General features: G+C 40.6%; 1 protein-coding gene across 16 annotated transcripts in view; it reads right to left on the bottom strand.

Annotated features, from left to right (window-relative positions):
* The window catches only part of PRRC2C (proline rich coiled-coil 2C), a 69,257-nt gene that overhangs the window by 31,363 nt on the left and 23,574 nt on the right, over positions 1–14,320 (bottom strand). For 10 of the 16 annotated variants that reach the window (XM_085232137.1, XM_085232139.1, XM_085232144.1 and 7 more), the window contains exons 5-19: positions 13,512–13,643; positions 12,454–12,632; positions 12,015–12,094; positions 11,282–11,415; positions 11,111–11,198; positions 10,688–10,829; positions 9,641–9,715; positions 8,286–8,901; positions 7,349–7,518; positions 6,470–6,716; positions 5,193–5,406; positions 2,041–4,404; positions 1,227–1,316; positions 648–856; positions 108–262 (exon numbers count right to left, since the gene is read on the bottom strand). In XM_085232137.1, coding sequence (XP_085088263.1) covers positions 108–262; positions 648–856; positions 1,227–1,316; positions 2,041–4,404; positions 5,193–5,406; positions 6,470–6,716; positions 7,349–7,518; positions 8,286–8,901; positions 9,641–9,715; positions 10,688–10,829; positions 11,111–11,198; positions 11,282–11,415; positions 12,015–12,094; positions 12,454–12,632; positions 13,512–13,643 — 4,895 coding nt within the window. The remainder of the gene's footprint in view (positions 1–107; positions 263–647; positions 857–1,226; positions 1,317–2,040; positions 4,405–5,192; positions 5,407–6,469; positions 6,717–7,348; positions 7,519–8,285; positions 8,902–9,640; positions 9,716–10,687; positions 10,830–11,110; positions 11,199–11,281; positions 11,416–12,014; positions 12,095–12,453; positions 12,633–13,511; positions 13,644–14,320) is intronic. The other 6 variants (XM_085232143.1, XM_085232149.1, XM_085232150.1 and 3 more) reach the window with 1 other exon arrangement.

Below are 14,320 nucleotides of genomic sequence, written 5' to 3'. Positions count from 1 at the left end.
AAATATAGCTTCTTGAAATGAAGACACTGCACACCTCATAACATTCCCAGTACTGCAAAGAGCTTTTTTCCACCACAAATGCCAGATACAAATGCTGTGTCTTGTACCTGCACTGTTTGTTCCTCCTTCTTTCTGCGCTCTTCATCTTGCAAGCGTTTCTGTTGTTTTTTTGACACCACTTCAGTGAATCCATCATCGTTCAAGTTAGACTGAGAGTCTTCAACTACTGTCACTTCAGGATGATCATCAATGATCACAACACCTATTGAAATAGGAAAGATACAAATGTTGCTGTTTTAACAGCTTCAGATGCAGCGCACAATAAAATACATTAAGAACGAACTGCTTTAGGTAGAAGCAATTTCCCAACAAGCAGACACAGACGATGGCCTTGATAAAAGCTAAGGCTTTGCTTGCTAAGTGCACTGCAGATGAACTAGAACTGAATATTTATTAAGTGAAAAAGTTAATTAAGCATGACAAAAGTAGCAATACTGAAATATGCAGTTATAAATGCATTTTAAAAAATCATCGTCTTTTGTATGTTTTCAAACATGTAGCAATCTGTCATTTACCCAGCAATCTAACATCTATCCAGCAAAGCTGAAGGGTTACAAACTCTTGTTCGCATGGTATCTTATACATACTTGCATAATTATTAAGATCAAATTGAGACAAAGCATCCACTTTTTCCTTAGGCTTTTTTGGACCAGCTTTAGGTTCTTCTCTCTTTTTGCCACTGGCATCCTTGGTACTCTTCTGTCCTGCTGCATTAACACCTCCTTCTTCCTGATGCAAAGAGTTGTTGTTGCTAGGATCAACCCCAGGCACGCTTGCAGTCTGGTCTTCAAATGGCCTATATTAGAAAAAAAAATTATATTAAGGAAATTAACCTCCACAGAGCTTAGGAAGGAAGGAACTAACAAAATGCAAATCACATTATAGGGTCGAGAGTGTTTAACGTGCAACTTCTTGGTAGGCTCCAGACATTTACTTTCAGCTCCTCAGGGAGCAGAAACTGAACAGAGAAAGCTGTTTTGGTAACACATCCAATGCACTGCTGTCAGGAGTATTCATAGGAAAAAAAGTGCATGATTTTAAGATGAACTCTGCCTCACTCTATGTAGTTAGACACACCACAACTCAACAGGTTCGCAGTTCAAAACTCTAGTCAAGCGTTCTGCAGAGAAACAAACAAACAAGCACACACAAAAATGGAAGCTTACAGTATGAAATGTTTCACAGGCTCCCTTGCCAGAAGCTCTCTGCAGCCATCAGAGTCAGAGACTTGAAACATTCTGGCTTTGCTGTGGAACCTGGAAAACCCAGCCTTCGTTTCAAAATCACATTTAACTGACTTATCAAAGAAAGCCTTAGTATTTTTAAATTTAGTGCTCTCATCTCTGAATTAAGTCTTTAAGTCTAAGCAAAATGTGAAGTTAATATACAACAACCTATAAGAACAAGAAAGGTAGGAAATCAATGAAGAAATAATGACTTGCTCTGCTTCTACCTATTAGACTACTGTGCACTGTGGTTACAAAACAGCGGGAAAGCAGTAACACTAGATAATTATCAAGTTCTAATCAAATTTAAAATATAGGGAAACAAAATTTATTCTCAGTGGCAAGCATGTCTCAGCATGCTTTTCTGTTAGACAATTGACCTAGAAATACAATAGGCCAAATGAAATGCAGCTACCTATGTATTGAACTGCAAAAGTATTCACATTAACCCTTCAGCTTGCACCCAAATCTTGGAAAACATCCCCCCGACTGAGAAAATGCATCTTTTTTTTTTTTTAAATTAGGCTAATTAACATTATGCATACATGTAATAACACTGTGCAATTCAGTCACTTTTCTGGATTATACACACAAACCAAGAAACCAGAAAGCACACAGATACTGATGCATGTGGTTATCACGCACTTGTCTACCAGTCACTACAAATCTAAAACAATTATTAATGACTTTGAACCACAACAGGACAACGCATGACCACAGCTATGCCTGCCTCCTAACCAAAGCTGGTACTCACCCTCTTTTTCCACTTCTGGGTGGAGGACCACTCCGCCTCTCACTCCTAGGCCCTGAGAAGGTCCTCCCTGGTTTAGCTGGCCCACTGTTACCACGTCTGTTTTGACGGTCTATTCCAGGCCGCTGACTAGAGAAACTTCTCTTGGCTATTTCCCTTTTTGGAACTCCAGTGTTTTCTCCTGCTTTTGCAGCCACCTGTGCTGCTATATCTGCTGTTTTCTTCTCATCCCTTTCACGCCTCTCATTAAAATCACTGCTTTCTGAGGCCGTTTCCCACTCCTCATTTGCCTGGTCTGAAGAATTCTGATTAGACAAGTCTGGTGTCTTACTTCCTGAAACATCCAGAGCAGTACTGGAGGGCTCAGTAACCGCATTAGTGACTGCAGCAGTAGTTGATGAGCCAGTTACTGCCTCATTTATCTTTGATGCAGCCTCTCTCTCTTTTAGGCGCCTGAAGCGTGGTGGCTTATCTTGCCTTGGAGGCCGAGCAGGCCTTTGTCTTCGTGGTCTCTCTCTAGTTGGATCAAACTTCCTCTCAAATTTTGGAGGTCTTTTATCAACTGGTATAGGACCATAATGCTCATTTCTCCTTGGAGGCTCCCCATCTTCTGGTTTAATAATCTCTGCTTGCCTGGGGTTCCACTGATTGTCTCTGTAAGCTGGCCTCCTTATTGTGGATGGTCGTGGAGGACGCCCACCAGGATCCCTTCCACCACGTCTATACATCCCCCCTCTGCCTCGTCTAGAAGGCTCTCCTTTAGGAAGAAACCCTGGCTTAGGTTTATTCTCATCATCTCTCATATATGTTTTTTCCAGAGATCTGTTGTCCACTCTGATATTGTTTTCAGGTTTGAATGACAGCGGCTTTGTAGGTTTCTTGCCATCAGCTCTCTCTTCTCTTTTTGGGTGTTTGCCTTTGATGAGACTGTCTTTGTCTGAAAGCAGAGTGTCACTTGCACTTTCATGGACCTCGCTGTCAGAATCAGTCTCTGAACCATGCTGTCGCCGTCGTTTTGGAATCACTTCAAAGTCTGAACTCTCACTGCGAGTTTCACTCTCTTCCCTTTGTCTAACAGGCCCAGAAGGCACATGCTCTGTTCTAGGCTTAGTATCTCTGTAGTGTGGATACTCCCTGTTATGGCCCCTACTGCCCCGACCACGTCCTCCGTAAGAACCCCTGTAGCTACGACCTCTAGAATAATACTCCCCACGACCTCTGCCTCTGTATCCCTGATCTGGGAACCAGTCTCTGTCCCTAGCCTCTTTCCAGTACGTCCTAGGTGGTAAGCCAGGCTCTCTTTTTACCGGTCTGGTTTCTAAGCGCGGTTTCTCTATAACCTCCTTGTTAACTACCTTCTCCGTCTGCTTTTCTTCCTTCACTGTGGTAACTGGCTGCTGTGCTTGTGGCTGCTGCTGTGCTACAGGCTGAGTTGGTGGTTGCTGCAGTATTGCAGGGGGAAGCTGTGGAACAGCAGGCTGTGCAGCTGGTAGCTGCTGCGAGACTGGAGGAGTGGGTGGCTGAACTGGAACTTTAGCTGCAGTCTCAGCCTGAGTGCTCTCTGGGCTTGCTGGTGTTGGAGCAGCATCTTGGACTATCTTCTTAGCTAGAGGAGCACTGCTAGAGGTGGATGTCTCCGGCTCAGTCTGAGGCACTGGCACTTGAGGTGCTTCCTTTTTGTCGCTTTTTTCAGACTTGCTTGGTTTTTCACTAGCTATCTTTTCTCCTTCCTTCTCCTTCCTCTGTTCACGCTCTTCCCTCTGTTCACGCTCCTCTTTCATATCTCTAAGCACAGGTTTTTTAATAGGACCCGATCTTCTTATTGGTCTGTCACTGCCTTCCTCTCTCCTGCCATAACCAGGCCTAGGACCCCATCTTGTTTCAGACTTAGGTTTAAATGTTTTCTCAAGTTTAGGTCCTTCGGATGTTCTATTATTGATCAAAACTTCTTTTTTTGGCTTAATCTCAATTCTCTCAATTGTCTCCTTTGACTCAACAGGCCTGCTACTTATTTTAGGGATATTTGCTGTTGTCTCGATCCTCTGTTCTTCTGATTTTAGAGAATGACTTGAGCCATGGGAAATGCTTCTCTTTAATGAAGAGTGACTTTCCCCAACAGGCATGAGTTCTTCTGCAGAGCTGCGTGAAACATTCTCATCAATTCCTTCAAAATTAACTTTAGTGTTAGATGTGTCAGTTTGGAGAGATTGGGCATCTTCCAAAGGCCTGCTTGGGAACTTTTGTACTTCCACCTCTCCTGGTTCTCTGAAGAAGTCTGGCTTTGGATGAGAGTCCAGCTGGTTGTGTTCTACAGGATAAGCTGCAGCGGGAACAGCAACTCGCTCTTGCTCCAAGTGTGCTTCAGATCTAAGAAACAACAATTAAGAACATTATAGGGGGGAATGAGGTTCTCATTCACAAATATTTACTTGAATGACTTTCTGTTTGTATGAAGGATTTCTGACAGATTCAGGAAACAATATATCAATTTCCACAGTGGCTGCCAGTTATATAGATATTTATTTTATGCCACTTTGGTTAAAAATTCAGTGTCAAATGTACAGTCTGTTTCAGGAATCCATTCACATTAATGGCTATATTGCCATTAATCTGCATTTTAAACAGAACTTTCAGGTTAGCAGGTTGTCAGCAAGTATTACACAGGAAATGCTACAGGAAAAAAAAACAACAGGGGGGGTACTTTAAAGATGCCCACGGCAACTATCTTAGTTTACACTGCTTGTTTATACACATCACTTTTGAAACTGATGTACACCAGGCAGAAGCTCACTAATATGGGGAAGATGGAGAGCAGATGAAGGACAGTATACAACACTGCAGCAGCATTCTACAAAACTGAAAATTCATAGTATTATCACAATCACCATTCATCAAATCAGGTTAAGGATACTAAACAATGGGTAAATTGTTCTTCTACGCCCTACTATGCAGCAGGCACGTCTTGTTTATACAACAGTGCCAAGTACATTCCCTCTAGTCACAACTCCTTTTAAAGTTTTGTGTGAAAAGCAGCATTAACTTGGTCTGAATTTACAGTTTGAACCATGTTTTACAATACAAATTACACAGCTAAATGTGTAAGCAGGTCTGGCTCAGTAGTGACAGACATGAAAGGGTACGTAACTCAGGCTTACCTCAAATTGTCAGGCTCTTCTAACACTTTGGGAGGAGAACTAGCTTGCTGAGGTTCCGCGTGGGGGTACGGATCTGACCCCCACATTATGCGGGGCTCTGACAAAGGGCCAGCATGCTCTCTTGCTGAGCGAGCTATATGTTCAAATGAATCTGAGCTAGTTGCTGATCCTTCCAGCTGGTCTCTTCTCATCAGTGGTTTGGGAGGCATAATTCCTGTTACAAGTTTAAGTTCAACAGCTGAATTAGCAAAGAGACTTAGCTCATGAAATACAAAGTTTATCAGCAGGTCCAGAAAAGCCCTATTCTCTGTCCTCCTGCTTTTCCTCTATACCTTCTCTTATTGGAACCAAATGTCTCTTCACTGTCAACTGACTCCAGAATGATTAAGTCACCAGTGTCCTCTATACCAACAAAAGCAAAAGCTGTCTGTTTCCACTGTAACAAAAGAACAAGGCCTGTAAACCTGTAAGCATGAGAATGAAGATTCTGCTCGAAGATATGAATGGCTAAAAGCAAGATGAATGTACATGCAGGTGGTTCTTGGCACTGCTATTAAGACTTTAGGTCCTATTTTGTAAACATTTTAAAAGCAGTATCATGGTTATCATCAGTTTTGCTTAGGTTACCATTTCCTCAATTCAGTCTCTATATTCCTTTCAAGAGATGCATTCCCTTGTGCCCTGCTCCTTTTGACTCCTTTTGTAGTGGTCTCCCCACTACATTATCTGCCAGTCTCGTGTTATTTATGCACATCAGCTTTTCTACTCTCAAATCAAGTAGCTATTCCAAAAGTTTCAAAGGACTTTTTAGTACCAAGAATTTGAAAACAGGAATTGAATAAGACTCCAGAAGTGCTAATACGTAAGATAAGAACAACAACATTTCATTTTTTATTTAAAATCACTGAAGTAATACCAAGAGCTAATACGTAACGGAAGATGGACCATAAATATACTGTTTTTATAGCACAACAACCTAACTCATGCCAACTATAATAAGCGTAAGCAAGTAAGGTTTATATTGACATTGTAAATACAGCTCTGCTATCAGTAACTTGCCTGTGATACAGGAGAAAGCTCTGATTTTATTGTGTAGTAAAGATACATATTGATGTCTCTAACTGTCTCTAACAAAATCATTGCAACCTACTTAGTCTCAAATGATACATATCTTTAAAAAAAAAAAAAGCTCATTTACTATATACAGTGTGGTTAAGAAAAAACATTTATTTCTAACCCAAGAAAGTTCAACAGTCAGAAGAGTTGCCAGATTTTACCTGGATGAATAGGAGGCATATCCATTGCAGGCCTTCCTGACATCATTCGTGGGTCCATGTAAGACTGCATCATAAGCCACCGTGGATCAAAACCCATTGAAGCCAAATGCTGTGGATGTGGTTGCATTGGTTGGTAAAGAGGTCTATGCTGGGGAGGAGGGACAGGGCCACTAGAAGGCTGTGAGGGAGCAGACTGTGGAATTACACCTTGCTGCTGTTGCTGCCACTGCTGCTGTTTCATTTGCTCCTGAATAATAAAAAATAGCATTATAGGACTTTACGTTAAGATGAAGACTTGAGCAGAATTAAAATAACCCTTGGAAACAAGGATTGCAGTCACCTCTGGGATATCGAACATTTTGAAAATTCATCACAAATAAATCAGAATGAATGAGGAGAAAAGGGGGAGGCGACGGGAGAAGACTGTACAATGTAAAATAGCTACAGTTTTGCTAGTGTTCAACTGAGATACAGAACAATCTATACTTTGTTCATGCTGTGAATGACCAGTGCTTTTCAGACCATAGAAACTGAATGCAGAATACATTTGCGAGTGCCACGGCCTTTAATGTAAAGCTGAAGAAAGAATGATCATCAGGCCTCTCTGATTGTACAAGTATCCACAGAGTAATGCTCTACTTCTGGTAACTGATGCCAAAAGCAGCCAGTATTAGAAGCCTCTCTTGTCTTCTGCTCACTTGTGTACTTTGCAAGTGATGGGAAGTGCTCCCTACAAAACCAATTCAGCCAATACAATAGATATTACAGAAGCTGGAAACCAACAACTTAGACTTCCCCGCCCCTAAAAAGTCACATTCTTACTCAGAATGAAGCAGAAAATATTGCGTTATTCTTCCTTTTAGCAAACAAGTTGGTTACCTGCTGCCTCTGAAATCTCGGTGGTAATGACTTCTGGAACTGTTTAGAATAGCCTGAGGAAACAGCAGGACGAGGTTGAGATCCTGACTCTGGTTCGCTCTCATGAGCCACCTGTGAAATCTCTTTTTCATTCCGACCACTGTCTTGTCGGGTAAAGACTGCTTGTTCTTCTGAAAAAACAAAAGCAGGAGAAAAGAGTGTATTTTAAAGCTAGTAATTTCATATTAACCAGAGTGTCAGATAAGGGATATCTTTCTAAAATGAAATCAAACCTGCTTTCTCTAACCTCATAGACTATAAGTTCTAGTTTCCAAAACACACAGACTAAAAGAACGGAATTTCAAAACATTATTTCTCAGAGTTCCCTTTAAACTCAAATAATCATAAATGATTGCTCAGTTCATGCTGCAACTATTGTGCAATTTAAGAAGGACTGCTGTTTTAAATTTTAATAAATTTCTTTATGAACCAAAGTTAGTTTTACAATCATTTTTACCCACTTAAGGGATGACACCAAGGTATAAAGAACAGTCTAACAGAGGCACTCAAGCTCCACTACAAAAAAATGCATTAAGTATAAACATGTGCTCTGTGTCCACTTCTCTAAGGCTTGCTTAAAAACCAGAATAGCTGAAATAATTTACATTGTTTTTTGGCAATATGAATCACTAACGCTCTTTTAGCGAGAAAAAAAAAACTTCTACTTTTTCTGTATTCTTTCATGTTCTGCTTAAGTCACAGAACTCAATTTTTCCTTTAACACTTTGATGAGTTGGCCAGATAGGTCTAGCTCAAATGACAGAGTCAGCAGCTGTGGTGTGCCAGGAAAACATATGATCAGGTGCACAGTTAATCAGGTATGGCAAGTAGACTGCTAGATTACTACTACTGCAGCTCAGCTGCAAGAGAGACAACTCCTACTTGCATGTAAGCATACCTTTTTCTTCCTTGTTATTCCTGCTTTCACTTTCTTGTTTTTCTACCACAGGCGTTACCACAGGTTCTACAGGCTCAGGAGCTTCATGTACTGGTTTCTCCTCTTCTTTCTCCTTCTCCTTCTCTTTTTCTTCCTTTTCTCTCTCATTTTCTTTCTCTTTTTCCCTTTCTTGTTCTTTTGCTTTCTCCAGTTTTTCTTTTTCTTCTTTTTCCCTTTCCCGCTCCCTCTCTTTTTCTTTTTCCCTTTCCCTCTCCCTCTCCTTTTCTCTTTCCCGCTCTCTCTCCCGTTCCCTCTCCCTCTCCCTTTCCCTTTCTCTCTCCCTTTCCCTTTCCCTCTCCCTCTCTCTCTCTTTCAGAGGGTCTTCACGGGAGGGTTTTGTCATACAGCCAAATTTCTCATTTAACCGTTTCAGCTTTTCTGCACAAGCTGCTTTTCTTTGTTCTTCCATTCTTCTTTCTTCCTCCTCGCGGCGCTTACGGGCTCGCTCAACTGCAGCAGATATCTCTGACTGCTGTCTTCTCCTCTGTTTCCAGATTTCATCTTCATCTGGTACTGGTTTAGGAGGAAAGGGTCCCTGCCTTCCAGGTCCTAGTTGGCGATCAGGAGGAGGAGGATGCTGTAGTATTAAAATCAGTGAGTCAGCTATGGCATGATTACATAAAACAAACTAGCTGAAATACAACTTTTTAACTGTCTACCTACTGATGTATTTGGATGGCATTTTTACACAGTAAGCTTTGAAAGACACCTTCCATGCAACCTTAAGTCAAAGTAGAAGTAAAGATTCAGTTGAGCTCGTGTCACTTCTTACTGCTGCTAATGCAAAGTGGCTGCAAAGATGACAAACACCTTTTAGATTTGGTTACGGTTTGCTCTGGCAGATCTCACACAGAAAGTCCAAGTAGCCAAAGAAATTCAAGGTTATCTTAGGATAATCAAGATTTTAATGAGCATTGCTGAAAATTGTTAAGCAGCTACTACCTACACATTTCACTTGGAACTTCATTTCCCTGTCTGCCTGGGCATGCAACCAATACTAAGCCACACTCAGCCCTTAAACACCTTCCTCATGTCCCTCCCCTCTCTAGTCCCAGGTAAGGCTAGATTATCAAAAGCTCTTGAAGTTCACATGCATTTCACAAGCCACTTTTAAGACTTACAGGATTTACACAAACAATTAGCAGCAGGGCTACGTTGAGGTCTCACTCTTACCAGCCCCAGGTACTACAATCACATTGTTACAGAAAAAGGCTAACCCTATGTGAAGCATTGTTACTTCTCCAAGTTTAATTCCCTCCATCACAGCATTAAGGAATTTAACTCAAGAAAATAAGGACAACTCTGATCTTTCTTACCGGTGGTAGAATAGATTTGGGATGAAGAGGAGGACCACCTCTTTCATGTATAGAGGGCTGTGCTGGACCCCGATCCTATTGGATCAAACACAGTACCAGAGTAAATAGCTTGTAACAAGTGTTAGCCTGGTAATTTTTAGGTGTACTTTTTCCTACTACATTAAAATACTGTATCTAATAAACTATCTTGCATAGGATACAGATTAGTATGCAAAGTGGGCAAGAACATTTTCATTGCAGCTGAACAACTACTTTAAAAGCATCCAAATATTGCAGTTTAGTTTACTGCAATGTTTTTCTTCAGATTCAATGTAGCATCAAACCTTGGAAAATGACAGCCTTTCTACAGAGAAAAAGAGCAAGAAAAACAAATTCAGGATCCCCGATCTTCATTGTTACTGGTGTCAGGAAATTTTCACTCAATGCCAACGGCAGCTTTTCATGGGGAAAAAAGCCCCAGCAGGCTGAAGCAGGCATAAGCTGAGATGGTTGCCATTCAAATGCAGGATAATCCAAAAACCAAAATGGCTGAACTGATGCATTCTACCACGTCTAAAGAGAAATCTCTCTACCTGAGAAGAAACAAGCTGACACACTACTGCAAAGCTGTACCGAAGAAAACCAGGTCATGATTTACAAAAAAAAAAAAAAAAAAGAAAATAAGGAGAGCATGTGAGTCAAAACGGCACTATTTCTCCGTGACTCTACAAAACATGATGGACACCAGAATGGTTTTATTCACTGTTACAGCAATGGACAGACAAAATAATTAAGTTAAAATCTGTCAATTGAGCGACAGTAACTGACATAAGAGTTCTCATCTCTCACAACTGTGGGTTAGAACACACTAGACAAAGACATATTATTTTTATTTGGGAACAGAAGCTAAGCAACAACCCATCAGTTATTACAGCTCAGATAAGCAGTAGATAATGCTTTTACTCATGTTCATAACTCTTAATCCGGCTGACAGTTTCAGAAGAAGCAGAGTGGGATCTCCTCTGACAAGACTCTTGTCAGAAGAGCTAAAGAGAAGAAAACACAAACCTGATCAAGCTGAGAATTTTTGCCGTAAGATCCTTTGGTTGCTGCTGCAGAAGCCTGGGTGGCAGACTTAGCATTTGTCTGTTCTTCTGCTTCTTTCTGGGTGTCAGGGCTCTGAGAATCTTTTGATGGTGTTTGTTCGTCACTGTGCAAGAAGACAAAAAAAGTAGGAGTACTCCTTACAGAATCTTTGGTAATTTATCTTCTACCCTCAAAATCTCTAAGCAAGAGTGAAAGATTCTCACAAGAAAAATCACTTCTACTTTACGCCCCACAGGCTGCAGACAGTTACGTGGTTTAATGCAGTACTTAATTACTGACATAAGTATTTCTGGAGTAAGTACTTCACACACACATCTCATTCAAGTTTCCCAAAAGCTAAGCTAGCTGTGTAGCATTCACACACAACTAGCAGCTCCAACTCACCCACTTTCCTTCTCTTTTTGACTACTTCCTTGCTCATCATCATCACTGAAGTTCAACTGCTCAGTGTAATCCACTTCACTCTGAGCACCTGACACATAAGCAAATATTCAATTAATCCTTCAGAAAAATTAAATACACAAAGAAAATAAATCATTAATCTGAGGTTCTTACCAGCCCAGCCTTCATCAGCCTCAGCATCTAGGTTATCAAATTTATCAAGTTCTTTAAGTTCACTAGCACTAAGAATGGATGGGCGCTCAATAGGCTCTGAACACCACGAAGGCGGTCCTCTTCCCCTTGGCCCTCTAGAAGAGAAAGAGAAACAAGGGCCACCATCACTATTTTTTTCAGCAAAATGACCAAACAGAAGGTCAAGTTGCATGACACTCGTTTCAAGTATACAATACTGTTGCCTCACATCAGTAGAAATGTTATATATCACACAAGACCACTGCAGTTCAAATAATTACTGCCACACCACCACATAGAAGGAAAATGATTTTTAAAAAGGATTAGAGTTCTTCTTTAATTGAAGAGCAGTAGAAATGTGAACCAGAAATTAACTACTTTCATTGTGACGTTGAAGCAACAGTCCTTTCACAGATAAGAGTTTTTTTTACAGTTATTTTTTACAATAATAGAAGTGTCCCTTTCTCCTGCTTTTCCCATTAAGAAGCCCTATAACATGCAGGATTCTCCTAGTTCGACATCTCAGCTGCAAAACACTATACAGCCACTATGTAACAGTACTCCACACAAGTTATAAGACTAACTAGTGACAGCATATAGTTGTAATCAAAACAATCAGTGTGATTTTTTTTTTTTTTTTTTTTTTTTTCAATTTTTCCCCATTACAGGGGGATGCAGAGTTCATAATCACAGAACAAGAACACTTGTATCTTACCTACTAGGCTCAGAATTCGGAAACCTTGTTGGGCCTTGTATGGAAGGAGGATATGCCATTCTAGGATACTGATTAAACATCTAAGAAAAGTTTAAAACAGAAGCCATTTGTTAAAAATATCACTCTATCAGGCATACTCAGAACTGTGGAATCATAATGGAAGTAATTCACTCAAAACAGTCCGCTCTAATGACCGTGTGACCATCAGGCCACAAAGGTGGAATGATCACCTTTGTACCCAGCAACCCTTGACACGCTGAAGCTTAGCGCAGCAGGAGTGGGAATATGGAGCCACATCCTTTGCGGAGCTGGTTGTGATCCCACACTTCTTGCTAAACTATTAAGCACTCCATGGAAGGAGGATGAAAAAGGCATAAGGGAATCATAGTAGCCAGTAACCAATCTCTGCTGCTTAAAACGTTGTGTAACCACTACTCACGTAAGGTGGCATCATTGCCCTGTACTGAGACGAGATGGGTGGCTGCTGTTGGCCATTCATCTTGGGCTGTGGGATCTGTGGTAACCGTGCATCCCTCTTCTCTGTTGCCTTCTGGCCATCACTCTGTTCTGCTGGAGTAGCACTGCCATCTTCCTGCCCAAGAGCCTTAGCTTCTTGATCTGTTGGAGAATTGGGTGAATTGCTATTACCATTTTCTCTCCAACTAGTGCATCTACATAGGCAGAGCCAGTAGAAGAAAAGAAGACCACACTTGATCTTCCTAGGCAGTTTCCAATGACACAGCTATCTGTGTAGATGGACATTTGCTACTAAGAAAACAGAGGTTGTTTTCTAATCCTCTTCAGCCTTACATCCAGCTGTGATCCCAAAGGGTAAGAGTTAAATTTATAGACAGCTCTAGCTGCTTTTCTCTACCTTCTAAAACACCGTGCCATTTAGGAAGGATAAGTGAGCTACTGCTCGTTTGACACAGATGCTGCCAATGGAAAGATGAAGATTCTTTTTAAGAGGAGTATCACAAACTTCTCAAGCAGCTCAAAATGACATATCTGTGCGTTACATTTCAAAGTAAAGAAGTATTCAGATACTGGCTTCTATCTCTGATAAAGGATGGAATAGAAATGATGAGGGTTGTATTTCATTGGTTATAAGGATAGTTCTTGAATATACATTCTAGCTGTCATGGCATCTAGCAGGTGGAAGAAAACAACAATAGTGTGCAACAAACGCTTCTTTGAGCACCAGCCTGGGCAAATATGAACTGTAGGATACAATTAAATACCTGTTCTCCACACCAGGAACAAGTAAAGCAGAAAAGGAACCAAGCACAAAAATCTTTATAACAAGCTCTTACACAATAAAACCATATTACAGAGAAGAAAGTTACAAGATTTTCAGGTAGGACGACTGTTTGTAGGTGTTTATTTGTTGCAGAAGCGAATCCTTAAATTAATATTAATACATCTATTTTGTATGGGAGCAAATATGCATTCCACCAACTGCATGCAATTTCACTAAAATTTCTACCATACACTTACTTTGTGGCCTCAAGCTGGGTCCATGGCCCTCTTCAGATGCATCTTTCTCTTTGCCTGATTTTTCTTGATCCCCAGCTGCCGGCAGACTGGGAAACTCTTGCTGGAAATAACTATTTACTGGAAGAGCTGGACCTACAAAATAAGATATTCACAGTCATAAATTTTCTGTAATCAAAGCAGTTCAGAAAGTGCTTCTAAAGCCTGATCATCCTTAAAAATGAAGCATAAAGTCATTAATTTAATGGCAATAGAATTTGCAAACCAAGAGCAAACCTCATTAAACATTTATATTAGTAAAGCTGCTGAATGGCTACATGGGCTATAAGGGAAACTGGAAAAAAAAAAAAAGCAGTTCAAAAAAACCCCAACCTCAATTATATATATATTTTTTTCTTTAAGCCAGCAGCTAAAAGAACTTTTATAATCTCTGATCCATGAAAGAACCATGGATGATAGCAATAAGAATACAGCACGAAAGACCAGAATCTTGTTTTGCTTTTTCTTTTTTAAGGGTTAAATGCTAAGCAGAGGATAAACTCCTCTCTTTTCAGTTTCTTTGTAACACGATGACAACAAATACTGCAATAATTACCTCTGTGCTCACAGATCAGCTTAAAGGCTTTCAACCTTCCAATTTCACCTACTACAGGTCATGTTAACTTGTTTTTTGTTACTGGGCATTAGATGTTTCATGCTCCTAAGCAGCCACATCCAGCGGTTTAAGGTGAATGAAAACTACAGCCACACTAAGCAAATGGCCTGCCAGGCCAGGGAACCATTTCGGAGATACTGTAGCAGGTAAAAGTTTT

Source organism: Meleagris gallopavo, chromosome 10 (genome assembly GCF_905368555.1).
Source record: "Meleagris gallopavo chromosome 10, MGAL_WU_HG_1.1, whole genome shotgun sequence".
NCBI classification, from domain to species: Eukaryota; Metazoa; Chordata; class Aves; order Galliformes; family Phasianidae; genus Meleagris; species Meleagris gallopavo.
The sequence above is the reverse complement of the archived record's forward strand: the minus strand, read 5'-3'. Positions and strand labels throughout refer to the sequence as shown.